Consider the following 19,661-nt stretch of genomic DNA (forward strand, 5'->3'; position numbering starts at 1 on the left):
GGGAAGATCCTATTGCGCGGCCGAGGCTTAGAGAGGCGATGTGCGCCGTGTCGGTGAGCAAAAGTCTGGGTCAATCCTGGAGCCGTGTTCTGTAGCTGGCCGGATGAGGTCAACGGGCACACGAAGACGTGAAAGATAGCCGCAGAGACAGAAACGACCACCAACAAACCAGACAACGAAAACCCCACAGATGAGACGTTTTGAGGTTCCCCTATGTCTTTAGCTCCGCTCAGTTCAGTCACAGACCTAGACTGGCTGAGGACGAGCGGTGTTCTGCCCTGCGACATGGGCCGGGGCAGAACGCGGCCGCCCACCGTCGGCAGCTTTGGCGAGGGTCGCCGGGATGCTGTGGACATGGCAGTTGACATCTCATTTTGCAATAAAAAAAAAAAAAAAAGGCGACAACGGAGCAGGACAGGGCAGCCAGCAAATGCTCCTACGCAACATCGGGGCAGGCGGGCGGCGGCGGCAACGTCGGGATGCTGCTCGGGCAGGCGGCGCTGCAAGCACCCGACATCTCGGGGGTCACAAGCTTTCCGCTACCTTATGTTGACTGCCCCCCAAAAGCCTGGTGTCTGTGATTCGATTCCCATCTTGCATGTCGAGTGTCCCGGACAGCGGGTAGTTACATGATATTGAAGGACGGCGCCTTGACTTATCGGACTCTGTTAAGGCAGGGAATGTGTGGTACTTGGGGAGATGATGTACCGGCTCTGTGTGTAAATCTCGGTGGGGACTTTCGGCCTGTTCCTTTCTCCAGTCCTCCCTCCACATGGTGGGATCTTTCCCTTCTTTCCACCAGAGCCCAGACAAGAGTGGTGCAAGTCCATCTCATGTTGTCGGCTCAGTTGGCATGGCCGCAGAGGGGAGAACGTGGTGCCCCATGTTCCTCCCGTCTTTTCTCAGGCTTGGCAAATGCAAACTGCCAACCTCACCTGCTCAGAGCAGAGAGTCCAATGGGTTCCAGTGAACCTGGCCTCGGCCTCGTCCCATCGCACAATCACACTCACAGTGTCCGTCATATGGCTGGCGAACGTTCTCCGCGGCTGCAGGGCGACTTCTATTCCTCGCAGTTGGCTCCACCGCCATCGAGAAGAGCGGCTCGCATTCATGGCCACCCCTCTCCCGCCCGCCAGCATCACGTTGACATCGACCTCACCAGGCCAGGCCAACCCAACCCAACCCTACCCAGGCGGCACGAACAGAGATCACTGTCTACCTTGGCTGGTGCTTACCGCCTGATGTGCTGTCGGTCCGCCCCATCTGGGAAAAGCGACCTGTCTATCTCGCATGGCCTCTTCCACTGCGGCAGTGTATGTATGTATGTACACTGCAGTGACCAGATGCGCTGCACATACTGCTTTTTTTTTTTTTACGCGCAGCGAGCATGCTCACTTCTCATCTCGGGACTCCACACATCCCATCCAACATGAACCCTGGCCCGTCTGGACGCAGTGTATGTATCTCGGGTCGTGTGAGAGGAGAAGAAACGACTGGAACGCCACAAAGCAGGTACCTGACGTTCGTTAGCCACGCGAGTCTGCAGCAACCCGTGTGTCTCGAACGGGGAGGTATCAACTCCCACCTTGACAATCTTTTGATCCGGCGTCAGTCATTGCTGACAAGTCCTGACAGACAAGACATGGCAGCATCAGCTTCCTCGATCCTGTCTGTGTGGTTTCGACCTCGAGCGGCATTGCCAACGCTTGTTTTAGGTACACGAAGAAGAAAAAAAAAACGCCGATGAGATGAGCGGCAACGCGGGTGGCTCAACCGCCTGTCCTTGTTTACCTTTGTGCTTGCCTTGGAGCCCGACTCGTCTCCCTGAGTTTTTTTGATTGCATTCCTCTTTTTCTTGTTTCATTGCCCAACAGAATACAGCACTGGACAACGACAAGGCCTTGTCCTACCCGTTGTCGATGTTCTTCGAGACATTCGTGTGCGTCGGCATCGGGAGACGTTCGCCGGGCTTTTGGGTGCTTTGGATGTCCAAGTCAGTCAGTATCCGTACCTTAGGGCCTCACAGCTGTCTTTTTTCCATTCCATTGCCTGGGTCTTTCTCTCATCCGGGCTAGGTAAGGTAGGTAGCTAGCAGTATCCGTAACTGTTAGCAGGAACAGGGGTCGGTGGGCGTCAAGGCCCAGGATCCCAGGGTGGCAGCCCCCAGGTCGGCTCCTAGCTCGCATCGAGACCTTCGACAGAACAAGACAAGCCTCGCTGGTACCCCCCCCATACCCCGGCCTGCACGCTACGTTAGCAGCAGGTTGCCCCATCTTTCCCCAACATCGTGCCCCCCCTCCCCTCTCCGAGTCTCCTCCTGGGTCCCGAGTCCCAAGTCCCAAGGCCCAAGTGCAGTCCTTCCTCGGTCCTTTCCTGCTGGGCCCTCCTCATTCCCCTCAGGGCTCCGCTCCCCTCTCTGTCGCCTGCATTGTTCCTCGTTGGCTGACCACACTCCGACTCCATCACTCAGTCACTCCCGGTCACTCACTCACACACACACCAACGCAGTCCATCTCTATGTCTCTCTCTCTCCTCCCGGCGTTTGCAAACCTGGACCTCCTAGGCAGGTAAGGTAGTAAGTGTACAGAGTACCTACTCCCCCTCCTCTGCTCTCCTGACCAGTCCCTGGTTTGCTGGCCTGCACTGCTCTGTCCCGTTCCTAGTGCACTACGACTCCGTGACCGCCCCCCCAGTGCTCTATTTTATTTTTCTTCTGCCCCCTTCGTGCAACCTCCCTTTCTCCTCTGCCTTGATTGGACTCGAGCTCCTTGTCAATCTCTTTCCCCCTGGTTCTGTAACCGTTCACTTTTGCTCCCCTGTTGCTTGATGCATCCGAACTGCCTCCCAGGGCGACGAGGGACGAACACACCCTAGTCGGCTGCACTACCTAGCCACCTCCACATGTCTACACACAGACGGCCACTTGGGGGACAGTCATCATTTTACATGCTAGGCCACGCCTGGTAACCTCTTTGCCCTTCCTTACTTCATAACCTCACCCGTCCCCGATCCTGTCTCGCTACCTACCCTTAGCTCGGCTTCTGTTCTGGCTTCTGTGCTTCCGCACTTCAACCACAGACCTCTTCGCCCGCCATCTTGGGCGACATCCAGCAGACGACTTACAGGCCGCATTGGAGTTGCCTCGACATGTTGTGAGAGACGGACCGGCTTGCTTTCCACACAGCCAGACCAGACCCGGCTTGCTTGAACCAACAGCTTCTCGCCCCCGACTGTCGGAACCGTACCGAACTGAGCAGCAACCAACCCCCAAAACTCTCTCTTATTACCTACACCCGCCCCCAAAGACATGACGACGTCCATCTTCGAACCAATGAACGGAATCGCACCTCCCGGAGTCCACCCCGTGGCCTTGTCCCGTCCTCAGGTCGGCATCGAGCGCCTACCGACACGGCGGATGAGCAACGAGCCCCGGGAATCCATGAATTGCAAGTCATGCCGCAAGCGCAAGGTGAGACACGAACATGAAATCTCGCGGCGCTGTACGCAGGCTAGATATGCGCGCCTAAAGCTCTGAACCAATGTCTTAACACATACATCCTTCTAGATCAAGTGCAACAGGCTCCGCCCTTCATGCGAAGCGTGTCAAGTTTTCCAATGTCCATGCATATACGGTAAGCGGAGCTCCGTCATTGACTTGACTGAGAATGTAGCTGTGAGAGGGTTCGTGGTTTGACTGACTTCATTGTTTTGCTATTGCAGATGCTGTGCCGAAGAAACGTGGACCCAAAACTGATGTACTCGAGGCGCTCTTGAAGAGAGTGGATGGCTTGGAAGCAAAGCTGAAAGAGAAGAACGAGGGAGAGAAAACCCCGACTACGCCAACGACAGCTGGAATCAAGGAGGAAGACGCTTCTCGACCTGAAGTTGACACGGAGGACAGCCCAAACCCCAAGCGTCTAGCTCTAGACACTTCGAAGGTGGACGTTGATGAGTCGGCCATCTACTCGCCTGCACCCGCAAGGTAGGCCTTCGCCCAGACGAATCATGAAAGCCGTCACCTAACTTGAGCAGTGAGCCTTCACCACCTGGTATTCAGCCTGATGCGCTCCTGGATACGTACTTCACCAGGTTCCATTCCAAGCCATATCACATCCTCGACGAGTCGTCGGTTCGACAAAGGCTGCAGTTGAACCAATTACCAAACTACCTGGTCCATGGCATCTACGCGGTTGCTGCGAGGTACGTGTTACCAAAGAGGGCGCTTTCGGCTACTAACCCCTCTCCAGATACACTCCTCATCCTAGCGGTTATCAGTCAGCTGTTCAACTTAGCGAAGAGTTTGCTGCCAGGGCAAGAGCAGAGATAGACACGGATGAGCCTTCGGTCGATGCCTTGCAAGCTTTGTTGTTGCTCGTAATTGCCTTCACGGCGGCGGGCAAGGGAAAGAAGGCATACATGTTGATGAGTACGTGGATCACACCATGAGCCACGCGATGATGCTAACACTGGCCCACAGCAAATGCAGTAGGGATGGCAATGGCCCTCGAAACTCACCGCGAAATGGACAACCATGCTCGAGTCACGCCTGTTGAAAGAGAAATGAGGAGGAGGCTGTTTTGGACATGCTATTTGCTCGACCGGTTCCTGGCCTGTGGCTCGAAGCGCCCTTCTCTCATCGGCGACAAGACCATCCTCCTCCGACTCCCGTGCTGGTCACCGAATCCCTCAGCACCACCCATCGACGGCGAATTCTTTCAGTCTGGGTCCAACCTCCAGTTTCTTCAGGGCAGTGGGAAAAAGTCGCAGGGAAGCACGGGTATGCTTATCGACATTAGCCGCATTCTCGGCATCACGAACCGATACCTTGCAGCCGGAGGTGTGAAGGGCGACTCTCACTTTCCTTGGCACTCACTCTCGAACCTCTCCAAGATCCGTCAAGACCTGGACATCTGGGCATCCGGCACCGAAGACGTCTTCTCGAGTTTGGATACGCTGTTTGGCCAGCCCGACTCGACGATCCTCGTCCTGAGTAAACTGATCTACCATCTCATTCACTGCCTCATCTACCGACCGTTCCTTCCGATCGACCTTGCCGAGCTTGCTGGAACCGGACAGCATCAGTCATGGCAGATTGAAGCGACAAACATGTGTTTCCTCCATGCGAACGCCATCTCCGAGCTCGTGGAACTCGGTAAACAAACCGGAACAATCGAGTGGCCGGCTTTCGTTGGCTACTGCATCTGCACTGCAGGCACAGTCCACATTCACGGCGCACACTACAACAAGAACGGAAATGGAGACTCGACTGTGTTCAGCATGTCGGCCGACTTCTTGTCCCGCGAGATGCAACAACTGAGCGAGCTGCGATATGCGTGGGCTAGTGTCCAGCACCAGAGAGAAACGCTCCAGGGCATTTACAACGCCCATTCCGAGCTTGTAAAGAGCCTAGGAAACAACCCTATGCGATACTCCCCAGCTTTCCACCTCGAGGATTTCTTCGACAGATACTCCAACATTGGTGGACCTGGCGGCCAGACGTTCAACTTCGATGCCGCGAACTTGAGCCTGTCTGACGTCGTTGTCGACTTCACCACGGACACTTACACGGGACATGATCTCTACGCACCTCGCGCGAACAGCATGCACGAGAACGAGCGGCCGAATCTCAAGCGCAAGAACACCGCGCCATCTGGCCGCAAGCGTCCGGACCCGAAGGTCCTGTCGCCGCTCAGTACTACCAGCATGGCCCCTCCGCATGGGTTGCCGACGCCGTCTCACGCCCGCCACTCATTCTCTCACCCCACCCCGACAATGGCTGCCCACCCATCCCCGGGCCTCTTGGCAACACCCACCTCGTTGCCACCTCACCCTGAGGCAATCGAACGTGCGCCCATACCAGTGCCTCATGTGCAGTACGATGAAGCAGCTGCAAATAACGCGGCGGTAGCAGCGGCGGCCGCCGCGGGGTTCTCTCTTGGACCTCAACACCATCAGCAGGGTAACATTCCCACTCTATCCTCGACTCCCTTCTCCCCTCAATTCAGCTTCGCGACCCCTGGACCGAACAGCAACAACGAGGGAGGCGGTAGCTACGACCCCATGTTTGGCGGTCTACCAACCAACGCTTTTGGCAGCCCTGCCGCATGGCACGGCGACGACGGAGGAAACAAGGTGGCACCAGGGGTGGCCGCACCCAGCCCGGGCAACAAGAGCAACAACGGCAGCACTGGAAGCGGTCCCGGCGAAGAAAAGGACCCCTTCCTGAGCCTTTTGGAGCAACTTGCCGAGAACGAGCACCAATTCGCACGTCCGGGTAGCGAACTCGACTTCTTCTTCGGCGGCACCGGCGCGCCGCAGTAAACTTTGTGTGTACGATTCGACGATCCTCCAGCTATGACTCGAATGTCAAAAGCTGGCAGGTCATTTCCTCACTTTTTATTTGTCTTTTCGCCTAGCACGATACCTCTGCTTTTGCGCACACTTTTGTTTGGAAACACGGACAAAGCTCGGGGGCAACTGGCATTCTTTATAGAAAAGGGGCAAAAAGTCATCATCAGGATGGAAACGGCAATTCTGGACGGAGCGTTGACGATGGGATGATCTAGCATGTCTGGGAGTTTAATTTATGGCACCGGGTGCTTTCTCAGCGGGGGGTTGTGTATGAACAACGAACAAGCATCCATGGATCCTTTTCGGATAATGGCTTTCACGGAGGCAGAGAGAAAGAGAGAGACTTGGGGTCTCGCGTTGGAGGGAGGGACCTTTACCATTCTTGATCGCTGAGCGACGGGGGGTCCCATCGGGGGAGATAACCTGTCCTCATGCTACCCTATTTTAGGGAGTTTTTATTCCAGCTTTGACGAGAGAGTTCTGAGGACTCTACAGTACACGCTTACCAGAGCCTGTCACAATGGAACCAAATATTTCAACGTCATATCTGTGTCTGCTATCTTATCAACCAAGTCAGTGACGTTTTGTAGATGCCTCCCGGTGTAGACACCTCGGTCTGATCCGATCGAACCCCAAGACTTTTCGTCACCGCAGTCACTGCACGTCTGGCACAAAGTCCCGACCTGGGGAAACCAGCCCCAGCCAAGACAAAGACATATGCCCAGTCTTCAGCTCGGGGTTGGTTCGCATCTACGCCGCCAAGACGAGGGCTGGCTGAGAGTCCTGGGGAAGGGGGGTGGGTGGGCTGTTCATTTGGGTGCGCGCGAGTAGTCAGGTCCAGGTGCAGGATTGCCGGGCAGGTGGCATGGTCTTGGGCCTCCATCTCTCTCTTTCTCTGTGCATTGCATGCGGTTGCCTTCCTGCCCCGTCCCAAAGGGCAAAAAAAGAAAAGAAAGAGAGAGAGAGAGAGAGAGAGACAGGCAGGCAGTCAGGCACCCTGGGGGTCGTCATGTGTCTCGGCCGAGCGGAAGGGGGGGGACAGCAACCAGGATCTTTTGACGAGGAGAGCCAAAGGTGCCGGTGCGACGCTGTAATGAGGTAGCGAATGCGGGGATTTGGGGCAGGCAGGTGGGCAGAGGCACCAGAAACCAGGGTCTGAACACGACGGGCGATACCTACCTTACCCCTTCTGAGTTGCCCCCTCGGTATTCGCTCGGGTCGGGAAGGGAACGGTGCGAGGAATCGGCAGGCAGGAGGATGCATGGGGCTGCTTTTCTCTCTCTCTCGCATGCTTGTTGTATTCGTGCAAGGTACCTGACCTAAGGTACATCATGGAGGTGAAGTTGTTGCGGCAGCGGTGTGTGCGGCTCCGTGGTGTGCGGATGGAGGTCTGCTGCTAGCTAGTAAGGTGCCTTACCTTGCCCTGTTGGAGTGCAAGAGATGAGAGGAGGTGTGGAGGAGACGGGCTCCGTTTCGCGCGGCTGTTCGGGCCGTCGCATCTGAGGCCCTTTCTTTCGCGTTTTCTTTTCTTTTATTCTAGAAGAATGAGAGGGGGGAGGGCATATAGCAGAGGGCACATATCGGGCGACCTAAGCTTGGGGCGGGCTGGTAGTGAGGTGGTAGTGAGGTTGGGGTAGGATTTCTGGGGTTGGAGGGAGCGAGCTGGGGTTCAGTCCGGGGTTTGTGTGGCGCGCGTGCCTGGCTGTGCTCTGGAGCTGTCAGCCAGTCAACGACAGCACCTGACTTGGGAGGAGCTGCGGCAGGATGTGGGAAACGGCAAAAGGCGGGGGTGGGGGACGACTTGAGTGAGTGATGGGTGCTCAGTTACACGGGTAGCAAGACTGTCCACGATGAGAATCCAACATATTAAATGGGAAGGATCAAAAGGGAGTTTTGAGTTGGGAGGGGTTGGATGGATGGACGCATGGAAAAGGGTCTCTGGTGGTTTTCCGTGGGTTGGTCGACCCTGGATTCGGGTCACGCGCGGCGTTCCTGGGTGTTAATTTCGACGCCGGACGGGACTGGGAAGGGATCAGCATCAGCAGCCAGCAGCCAGCGCCGTTGGTAACGTTGGGGGACGGGTTTTGGGGGGGAAGCATTGCGGAGTTGCGGGGGAAAGGTAAGGTACGGTACCTAAAGCTGCTGAACGCGTGTGGAGGGCTGGCAGTATGGCTTTGGCAAGGCGTGATTGGTATGAGGGCGGGATACGAAAGTCTAGTTGGCTTCGGCGTGTCTGGCGACGGGACGGAATGGTCGGTTCGAGGTTGTTTTGCTTGTGTAATATTCGTATTCGAGGGGGTGCGCGGTGCGCCGGGGATGGGCGGGGGCGGACGGACGACGGCCGTGCCGAACGGAGGCCGGGCTTGACGCGTGACCACTCCGGAGCAGCTGTGCGACTCTTAGAAGGAGCCAGCTATAGCCTGGCTCAACAACCGTTTGAACAACAACACCTGGAGCGGTCTCAGACGGAATTGTTCGCCTCCTGTCTTGTGCCTCAGGGCGGGTGCATGCATTGCACGTGCCGTTCGCTAAAAGAGCAGACTCCGGGGAGATGCCGTGGTGACGACCGGCAGTGCGATTGTCACCCTCCGTCGTGTACGAGATACTACCAGCCCTTCATACCGATGCTAACTGCAAGAACGAATCCGAGAGAGCATGCTGACATCATACCATGAATGAATGGCTAGACCTCCCGGTTGCTGCACATGGTAGGGAGTGTTGTCATGCGGGGCAAGGCCATGATTTCCTGAATCCCTGGAGTTGTATGACCGGCCATGTCTGCCAATATTTGAGTTCTGCCTAAGATGACAGCGGCTGCTTCAGCCTAGATTGAGGCTTGGGGCTGGTCTGAATGCTGCGGGAATCGCCCATGTCGTTGTGCCAGACTGTTATTTGATACTGCAAGAATCAGAGCAGCATCAATTCGTCTTTGCTTTCAAACCATTGCCGGCGCTAAGCCTACATGTATCAAGCGAGTGAGTGCAAGACCACCTGCAAGCCAGGAGCTAGACGCAAAGTGCTCGAGAACCCGATCACAATCCGAAATTAGATACGCACTTGGCGAAAATGCTTCAGTCCCTGGGGAACTAGTCCTCAATAAATGCGACGTGGTCGCGTTCGGTCTATCTGTAGTACTCATATGTTGCACGGGAAGCATAATGAGCACCGTCAACTCGGCGAGATAGCAGTGATTGCATAGGCTCTTCCTCTCCTGGGCCGTATACGAGCAACGCCCGCAACATTGGTGGTCAAGAAGTGTGTCTATGCACTTCATTGGTCGTATGTTATTGCAACTCCTGAGAACAGAGCTTGCATGGTACAACTTCTTTCAGACCTGAGAATCACGGCCGTCCTCTAGACGAATAAGGGCAACGCTCCGGTGAATTTCTTAAGCAGTATATCGTCAACTCTAAAAGCAGTCTGCGCGGCGTATTCCTCGAAAATCGGAGGTGTTTAAAAGGAACCACGTAGAGCGCTGTGGATATGTCCTGAATCTCAGACATGGCAGTTCATTTCCAACCTTAGTCGGTAAAGGAGCTCTAGTTCCTGGTCGGCAGCCACCATCGGCCCTTCTTCCTGTTTTGAATGTCACCAGCTACTGAAGCTGAAGCCATTACTGTTAAACTCTAAAGTAAGAACGATCATACATATGATAGAGACTACGATGACGACGGGCAGAAGCAACACATAAGGCGTCATGATCTTGTATGTTCCAAATAGCTTGCTTGATCAATCATATCTCACTGTGTTGAATGCTTTTCTGCTGCAAAGAACAGTACCCAACGCATTATCTTTCCCAAACCAAAGCTCGAGCTTGAAGTCATTTCATCCACAGAAGAAGTAAACAGTAACGCAAACATGTGTACTGCTCGCTCTCTGCGAGAACCAATGTCACAGTCCAAGATGTTTCTTCGCATTCGCGGAGGCGACCGTCTAGTCAGAGCCTTGTAGCCTCTTAAAAAGGCGAGGCTCTTCGTACGAAGCCGCAACGCCCGGTATGCAGCAATGAGTGTCTTGGATTACGGCCTCACCAGATTTTGAGGTACCTTGGCCAGGAATATGATGCGAAACCAGGCACGAATCCAAAATGATTTTGAAAGCCCGAATTCATCGGGCTGTCGGCCATCTTCGTCCCTGACCACTTGATATATATTTGTGTTCTCGATAGGTATGTCGCTTCGGAACACCAACTGAAGTAAATTGATCAACGACTGAAGCTTTACCAATCCGACTTACGACCGATTGTTCTTCTTTCTTGATACGGTAAGCGACTTGGATCAGGCGGCGTTCCTGATGGGTTCATCACTACATTCCCGTGGCATTCACGAAGAGGAAGTCCTATGAGAGATCGTTAAATAGCTCTTAAAGTCCACGCCGTCTTTTGAGGCCGGACAAAAATCATCACGGATCTATATCTGTCGTTATGTTGAATTCCTGGGGCTGCATGGTGACGTGGTGAGACTCTTGGGCATGCCGGGTGTGGCCACGCCTGGATATCCACACCCTCCGTCGGACCACACCCTCCGTCGGACCACCTCAGCCCTATGGCGTGAATGATCTGGGTCTGGTCTAGAAATAGGATAATATAAATAGGCAGAGGGCGTAGCCATGGAAACTTCCTCTAGCCAGGCCCAGCTGCGAGAGAAATGCGGGCGGGTGCGCACTCTGATCTGAAGTTGATACATCCCCAACTAATTCAACAAGAGCGCTCCGCGAGACTGAATATATCAAATGTTGTCTTTCTACTCGTCTTCTCTGCATTCTTTGTAGTATCATGCATGTATTCATACTACTGCACTAGCACTTCTGTGATGAGTGCTTCAGAAAACGGGAGCATCTAGTCAAGAGCCTGATCAACCAGTGCGCACCGATCCATAAACAAGAAACGTTAGCAATATCCTCTGCGTTCTCATGGTTTTGGGTTCAAGCCTCATGAACCCATGTGTTCTTGTAAATAGAGTCAGGGTCGTCAATGTTATGGATTGATCATTTTGCTTAGTAGGAGGTGCGACAATGCTCAACCTTTGGAATTTCGCCCAGACGGTCCAAACGAAGGCTGATTATCTTCTCCCAAACTTGATCCTACACCAGCCAATGTCGGTACAGTCGTCTCTGAGTTTTCCGCAGAATGTTCAGCAACGCATACATGAAAACAGTCATATCATATCTTGATATTGATGTGGTGACCGATACAGCAGTCTTTCTTCGTTCTTTTGCACCGCTCGGTGAGTATTCTAGCCGTATTAATTAACATCGCGGAGACGATTGAAACGTCAATGGGGCTCTCTTGGCTAAATCATCATGTTCTATAGGATTGTGATGAGAATTCTATTGAAAACCTTGAGACGATATACCTCATTTGCGTGAAAGAAGCCATTGAGCAGACATTGACATTGACGCCTTTATGCATGGCTTCAAACCATGTCCAACTCTGCCTGCCTCTTACGCAACTAACCACCGCACAGAACCTTCCTAAACTGGCGAAAAACATACTTTTCCCCCAATCCACAGAGGCCACAAAAGCCAAGCCCGTTAAACATCGGCCGAAAGGCCCGTCCGGCCCCTCGGACCTCGCCGGGGCGGCTTATCTTATCAACCCCGCCTCCCCCCACCTCGGCGCGCGGGACTCGGGAGACCTGACGACAACCTCATGTCATTTCCCTCTCATCATTCGTTGCGAACTCACTCACTTACACAGACATACCGCCACACTCACAATCTCATGTCTCGGTGAGTAATTCCTTCAACTCCATTCAGGAAACTTCATCAGAGAACCACCCGAGAACCCCCAAAGATGAACGCCCCTCCGCCCCCAGAGCTCAAAATCTCCCCACCCCTCCTCAACTCCGCCAACCCCTGGTGCACAACGCTCTCCGACCTCAAAGCCCTCCACGCCTCGCCGCACACCGGCGCCCTCACCACGCGCACCTCCCTCCTCGCCGGCTTCGCCCACTCCGACGCGCGCCACCAGTACACCTTCTTCTCCCCGTCAACCTCCCGCCCCTCCCCCACCGTCCCCAACTCCTCCTCCCACCACACCACCCCGAAAGACCTGCGCCCCGAAGACGTCGCCTCGCTCAACAACCTGGGCTACTCCCCGCTCCCCCTCGACACCTACCTCGACTTCATCGCCGACCTGCCCGCATCCCCCATCGAGGGCCACCACCACCGCAAGCTCGTCATCGTAAGCGTCACCGGCTCCCCGGACGAGATCGCAGAATGCTACGCCCGCGTCGCCGCCTTCGCGCCCACGACGCCGCACCCGCTCGCGATGGAGATCAACCTCTCGTGCCCCAACATCGCCGCCGCCGCGCCGCCCGCGTCCGACCGCGCCCAGCTGAAGGCCTACCTCGCCGCCCTCCCGCAGACGCCCGCCATCCCCGTCGGGCTGAAGACGCCGCCGTACACGCACCCGGCGCACTACCAGGAGCTCATCGCCGCGCTGCGCGAGGACGCGACCGTCGTGACGAGGAACGCGATGCTCAAGGTGCCGAGCAAGATCAGCTTCATCACGGCGGTGAACACACTCGGCTCGTGTCTGTTGTTGGAAGAAGAGGGGGATGAGCTGGCGCCGCGGCTCCCCGGCTCCGGGCTCGGCGGCATGGCCGGTGCGCCGCTGCACCCGCTGGCTCTGGGAAACGTAAAGACGATTGCGGAGCTGGTCTCGCAGGAGCCCGAGTTGTTGCACATCAAAGTCATCGGGGTCGGCGGTGTGTCGGATGCGGATGGGTTCAGGCGGATGAAGAGCGTTGGCGCGTATGCCGTCGGGGTCGGCACGGCGCTGGGCAGAGAGGGCGTGCAGGTTTTTGAAAAGATTTCGTCAGGGTTGGCAAAGTAGGTGGTCACAACGGCGGCTCACGGAAAAGTTTCGCAGCGGTCAAGATTTGAAATGTCTAAATCATAACTTTTCATTCATCGAACGTCATTATCATTGGGTATATAACAATTAATATAAACAGGCTCAAGAGCCTGCACAGTAATCAAAAACATCGCTCATTCATACGGTCTGGGACCGCGTATCGTTGCTCGCCTCGGACGACTTGTTGGAATTCTTTTCTTCAGAATGCTCAACGGCCGGGGGAGTGACGCTTTCCCCGTTGGTTCTGCCAAACGGGGATATTTTGCTAAAAACGCTGCCTCGCTTGCTCTTCGCCGCAATGGAGGACATTGTTCTTCTGCGCCGTCTTACTTCGCGGTTCATGTCGATCTCGTCTGCGTGAGCCTGACGCTCCTCGGCGGTAATGACCGAGTGCTCAGGATTCGTCATGGCCCTTGCATCCTTGACGGACTCGAGCCAGGTTGGGTAAAAAGCCGTCAGCACGAAGAGGGCCACGATGAGGACAAATGCAAGCTGCACCGTGGCGCCGTTGTTGATGATGGCGTACATGACGTAGGGAAAGAAGGCGGCGCCGGAGCCACCCATGGTGATGAAAGCGGCCGCCCGCTTCGTCCGCCGCCCCTGGCCTCGAAGGCCGATGGCAAAGATGAGCGGCCAGACGGGTCCCTCGCCGAAGTAGAACAGTACTACTGGGATCAGTAGCAGGTTAGGGTCCGCCGGCCTTAGCACAACTGTTAGGAGGGCAGCGACGAGCGACAGGCCCACGCTGATTGATAGCCATGTTCTCGGCTTCGGCATGCGAGGGTTGCGAACGGACAGGTAGGTGAGGTACGCAACGATGAATCGTGATACGGCAAACGCGCTATGGGCAACGAGGTGATAGTCCGTTACCCCCAGTATAAGGCCAGGCGGTTTGTCGCTGTTCTCCCCTGGGTTTGTGTCTGCGTTTGTTGCCGCTGATCCGGTGTCTTCTTGGTTCGGAAGGGTGGCGATGAGCAGGGCGCGAAAAAATATATTGTTGCATTCTTGCGAAGCGACGTAAGTCCACTGGGCAATGACGGCAAATATTAGACTCCATGTCCGGAGTTGTAGTCCGCCAATGCTGCGCTTATGGGGGTTGACTGGCAGCCGGTCTGCTGTTTCTTGTAGTTCGTTGTCATTTAGTTCTGGTAAGGGCATGTAATAGAAGAACAGCCCGAGGGCCACACACAGAAGCGTGATGGCAAGGTAGGTCCATTGGACGTTGAGTAGCGTTGTGGAGTTGTCGTTGGTACCGTCCTGATTGGTGATCTTGGTGAAGAAGACCCGCTGAGCCATCAGACCGCTCAGCACGGCACCGATGCCTTGAACGCCCTGGGCGAGCAGAAGTCGTGTCTCGCCGTACTCTGGCGGTCCACAGAGAATCAGGAAGGCGTTGGCGCCTGTTTCCAGGACGGACAAACCAAAGCCAACGACAAAGTTGCTGAGCAGGAAACCACCCCAGGACTTGGTGACGGCAGATGGCCAGAAGATAATGGTTCCAACGCCATAAAAGCACAGTCCAACAATGAATGTCACCTTGAAGCCCCCGACGCTCTCGGCCCCGTGCCGGTTGTTCTTCCGGTTTCTGCGGTGGTGTTCATCGCGCCTCAAAATCCACTCACCCACGACCAAGGGGCCAAAGAAGTAACCGCCGCCAAAGTACGCGGTTGTGAGACCAAGTGTCTGGGCCACAGACATTTGTGAGACGCTCGAAATGACGTTGTTGAGGGTGTTGAGTAGGCCGTAAGAGATGCCCCACATCAGGAACAGGATGGTAACCACGAGACAGTAGCGGAACGATTCTTGAGAATCACACTTGACCATGCTTTTCGGCCGCCTCATATTGACGAAGCCGAAATAGATGGTGTTCTCTCTGCTGGTCGCCATAGAAGTTCTCGTCCTCATCCCACCTAGCCTGCCTGCGCTGGACGCCTCGAATTGTTCTAGCGTCATTTCGGGGGTGGTGAGAAACTCGAGCGCCGTCAAACCGTTTCCGTCGGTATCTGCAGTCGTAGGATTCAAAGACGCTCCGATATCTCGGCTGCCACGAGCTGCCACAGGTGGCTGCTGGACACTGACACTGCCGCGGTTCGGGTTCGTTGCCGGTGAAATCAGGCCATCGCTGCCATTACGATTTCTCGGGCTGTCCAAGATGTCCTTTTCCGTCTGAGTGCTCGATCGCGTTCCGTCGGGGTCAATGATCATCGCCGGGAGGATCTTGATGATGAGAGGCTTCAGAGTCGGGATGCAAGCACATGACATTCCAACGTTCACCTCCACAGCTGACCACATGAAAGACAGAGACGAGTTCCAGGCGAAGTTCGGGGTGCCGCCAAAGCGGGAGTTCGGGTCGGCCGATACGCCGGTGGGGACAGAGGTGACGGCTTGCTGTAAGTAGTAGATGCGGACGACGTCCACGACAGTAACAAAGATACCGAGGGTAAAGGTAAGGACTAGGATAATCTTCTGCCTCGGAGGCAGTCTCATGCCGGTCAATACTGGTATGGGTAGGGCCAAGATGGCCAGATCGGTGACGATATTTATCGGCGCCGAGCAAATGAATTCGGTGAGCAGCGGGATGCATTGGGAGGTGTCCTGCCCAACCTCCCAGGCTGCTTCAACGGGTCGACATTGAAAAATGTTCATAAGGGTGAGCACGGTGCCAGCGAGATTGACGATGCCCAGAGTGACCCAAGAAGCAAATCTGAGTACTTTTTTGGTGTTTTTCGAAAGTCGCAGGTAAAAGATCAAGACGGCGGTTTTTGTTGCCATGAGGGCAGGATTCTGCGGGGTTGTAAGCAGGTGGCGGGCCACAGCGAGACACGGTACGCCAACGGCGCCAGGAGGTCACTCACATAGAGTATTGAAAAGACATATTCGCACGCCCGCAATGAGCCCCAATGGCTCCTCGCAATGTCGGCATCGTAGCGGCCAAGTCCTCTGCGGGTGCCGAAGCAAATGGTGAAAGACAATCCGAAGGCGATGAGCCAGGCCAGAAACATGGTCTTGTCGTCCCAGCTGACATTTCTGACAATGAAGCGCCTGCAGAAGAGACGGGCGGCTACCATGACACTCGCTAATACGAATGTTGCCGTTGTCACGGCAAAGACAGCCGGGCCACGATCCGGGACGCCATCGTCAGTGGCAGTGACGACTGACATGCTCGGCGAGAAGAAGCGTCGAGGCAGGAGGGGTCGACCAGGATTTACCACCATGGAGGTTTGGAGAAGGACGGTGGGTTGCTAACTGTACACCGATGACAACCATGCCATGGCTTTAGGGTCTGACACATGGACGCAGTAAGTGTGATGACGTTCGGGGCGCCACTCGCTCGGCGGGCATCGAGGGGTCCTGGATGAAGGACGTTCGGCGGCGGCGCAGCTATCGTGGGTTGGACGGGCACACGCGACGAGATCGACAGGTTGGAGAAGCTTTGGCGACGGCTGTTTGGGGAGATGGGGAAAAAATGTCGGGGTCGTTTAGTCGTTCGCGGCGGCCGGGGAAACGGGTATAGAAGCTGGCTGGCGGAAGAAGGCTGGGGCAGTAAAGATGGAAGTGTTTTGCCCGTCCAAGTAGTCTGGTACAGTCATGTAATCCTTCTAGCTGCAAGCTTGCGCGAATATGTTCGTGGTCGGCAGTTCTCTTTGGTGTGGAGGTGCGACGAATCCGCGGCGCACAATTGGCACTGGCACAGACAGAGAGGGCGCAAGCGTCATACAAGCTGCTGGCAAGAACAAGCGGCAGGCAAGAGAAGTCAGGTCGGTCGGGTCGGTTGAGTACTTGGGCCGCAGGCGAGGGCGGGACGGGAAAGCCAGCAGACTCGGGAGCAAGAAAGCAGGAAACTAGATGAAAGAATTGGCAGGAAAGATGAGATGGATGGACGGTGAGGCAGCAAAGTACAAGGCCGGTAGGCTAAGGTACCTCAAGGTAAGGTAAGGTAAGGTAGGTAGAGGGAGAGAAACGGGCGAATGCGAAATGCTGGGCGTTAAACAACCCAACGCTAAGTAGGGCGTACCTTGTTCGGTATCCAACCTGGTCACCTACATAGGTATAAAGTGGATAGGTACTTTGTGGAAGGTACCTGCCTCCCCAAGTGGGAGAGGTCGGCTGGGTTTTTTCCCTTGGGTACAGTCCACACCTCTATGCTGCTGCTGCGGCGGTCTTGGCATCAAGGTTGATCTTTTTCGTTATTCCTTCCAGGTTGGCAGGGTTGGCGGGGTCCAGCAATAAAGCGCAAGCCTGGCAACCTACGCAATACTACGGTATACATACTATCACTATGACCTATGCTGGCATGCAGAAAACGGTGGTCGCTGATGGACGTTGATGGCTAATCACCAACGGGCGGCAGGCGGACGTTCAGCCACTGGTGTTGCAGAGTTTTCCGGTGCAGGACAGGAGCCACGGCGCCCAGTATGGACAGGCATGGATGGATGGATGGAGTGTTGCTTTGCCGAAGGATATCTACACTATCTATGTACCTGCTCCCACAATAATAATTATGGAGCGAAGTGGCTACAAGTACCTTGTTATGGAGCACAAACTGGTTCTGCACTTATTCCGCAGCACCTGCTGCGAAGAAAGCAGCGCGCTGGATGAGTGGGTGACGATGCGAATCAGAGCACGTCTTTTGCAGTGCTCCCACGCCGCAGGCAGGGCGGTCGCTGTCGGCCTCAGCCAGCGCCATCCACATGGACCCTCCAGCGTCCAGTCCCGTTGCCGCCTCGGAGTGGCAGAGCGAGATTGCCGTGGACCCCTCGCAGCTCTCCGCTCGACTGAGTCCCAAGATTCCCCGACACTACTGCGAGTCTGCGAGAGCACATAAGCTCCAATGTACGCAGTACGGAGCACCAAGGACGTTTTGCACTTGCATTCGCTACCGCTTAATCCACATCAGCGGTGACGGGCCATGATGAATGCCACTGACAGACAGACGGCAATGCGCGAGATAACAACGACACCCGGCTTCCTTGTCAGCAGGCCTTGTAAGGACACAGAGCCTGGCTATTCTCTAGTGTAATAGAGCGAGTCTCAAAACAACAAGACATGAAGTGCGGAAGCACCGCGGCAGGATGGAGGAGGGTGCGAAAATCGAACGGTGCGGCGTCTTGGGCTACGGCTGTGGAGCTACCTATCCTGTATCCTGCGGTATCCGCTCGTCTGTGCCTCTCAGTGTTCGTACCGCCAACCGCCGCAGGAGTCTCCCTGGTGCGGCTGGTACAGATGGCTTGGCGAATTACGGCGAACTGCGTAATAATGGGCGGTGGGCGATGACATCGAGTGCGTCGATCCTCGTCTCTCTGGAAGCCAATCACGCATCTCATCGCTGCGGGACTACCCCGGATTCTGGGCCTCTTTGGGCCAAGCTCGAGTTCGCTCCTGCCTGCCAGCTGGACCCAGGCACACGCGCCGGGATGCCCTGACCTCGAGAACCCAGATGAACGCTGCTCTTAGAAAGGAAACTTCCAGGATGGCCGCTGGACCGCCGCGAGAGCATTGGGCGGCACCTGGCACGGCACTCACACAAAATAGAAAGAGCACTTTCAACTTTTTGAAGCACATCCACGGCATATCCACAATACAATGGATGTCATCCACTGAACGCCTAAATCCGTCGGCCACAGTCCACACCCAACATCTCCTGGGTGCTCCTCCCGAAGGTCCCTTCGGAACCCTTCGGCGTCCTCCCGCCACCTCAGCTGGCATTGGGCAAGATGGAATTCACAAGTACACCGTACGGCGGTACACCACGATTACCTCTTGGGGGACCGAGTCCGAATACACCAACAGCCAAGTCCCAACTTCCAGAGACTCCAAAAACAAGATCCGGATCACTGGGAACCTTCAAATTAAACTCGGCTCAAGGTTGCGAATTCGCCACCGTCCACACAAGCTCGCGCCTCCACGTCCTCCCCATCCGAGGATTCCCCCTCCTTCAGACGGGGAAATCTCGCTCTGCTCTGTGTAATCACCATCCATCCGGTCCCCATCGCCGACGCGGCTCAAAGCCCTCCGCTGCCTGCCTCGGCCCTGTCTTGCCATCTACCTCGCGCTCTCTCTGTGTGACGTGAGCAGTGCGGCAAATGCACCACGCGACCCCGGTTCGTGGTGAGACAGACCGACTGAGAGAATAACAGAACAAAAGTGGAGAGACACTGAGGAGAAGCCTGTTGATGGACGGGGAAAAAAAAATTCTCATGCTCTCTGTGCCTCAATGCGACGGCGACTGTGAGAGAGGAGAATCAGGGCCGAAGCGGTGCAATGGCCGACGCCCAAAAAGAGCGCCAAGAAATCACAGCCTGGCACCCACTGCAGACTGCTGCGAATTGCTTGGCTGGCATTGGGCCTCTGCTATGCAGAAGATGGGGTTTCTCTGTTGTGGTGCTCCCCCCGGTCATGGCGCGAGAAATGGACCGAAGTACGAGCGGGCCATGCCATGGGCTGTATCCGT

General features: G+C 55.6%; 3 protein-coding genes across 3 annotated transcripts; 2 read left to right on the forward strand and 1 right to left on the reverse strand.

Annotated features, from left to right (window-relative positions):
- Positions 1 to 3,307: 3,307 nt before the first annotated feature.
- On the forward strand, positions 3,308 to 6,321 carry CGCA056_v013157 (putative transcriptional regulatory protein; the record flags this gene model as incomplete). The annotated part of the gene is made up of 5 exons (XM_037328401.1): positions 3,308 to 3,469; positions 3,765 to 3,982; positions 4,033 to 4,200; positions 4,248 to 4,426; positions 4,478 to 6,321. The coding sequence occupies 5 exons, from the start codon at positions 3,308 to 3,310 to the stop codon at positions 6,319 to 6,321; spliced, it is 2,571 nt and encodes an 856-aa protein (XP_037173326.1).
- Positions 6,322 to 12,145: 5,824 nt separating this feature from the next.
- Positions 12,146 to 13,189, forward strand: CGCA056_v013158 (Dihydroorotate dehydrogenase; the record flags this gene model as incomplete). The annotated part of the gene is made up of 1 exon (XM_037328402.1): positions 12,146 to 13,189. The coding sequence occupies one exon, from the start codon at positions 12,146 to 12,148 to the stop codon at positions 13,187 to 13,189; it is 1,044 nt and encodes a 347-aa protein (XP_037173314.1).
- A 159-nt stretch (positions 13,190 to 13,348) lies between these two features.
- On the reverse strand, positions 13,349 to 16,371 carry fucP-0 (L-fucose-proton symporter; the record flags this gene model as incomplete). The annotated part of the gene is made up of 2 exons (XM_037328403.1): positions 13,349 to 15,994; positions 16,066 to 16,371. 2 exons carry the CDS (start codon positions 16,369 to 16,371, stop codon positions 13,349 to 13,351), a joined length of 2,952 nt encoding a protein of 983 aa, XP_037173313.1.
- Between the last annotated feature and the right edge of the window lie 3,290 nt (positions 16,372 to 19,661).

The sequence above is a fragment of the Colletotrichum aenigma genome, assembly GCF_013390185.1.
Source record: "Colletotrichum aenigma strain Cg56 chromosome Unknown KSG_Cg56_contig09, whole genome shotgun sequence".
Taxonomy (NCBI): Eukaryota; Fungi; Ascomycota; class Sordariomycetes; order Glomerellales; family Glomerellaceae; genus Colletotrichum; species Colletotrichum aenigma.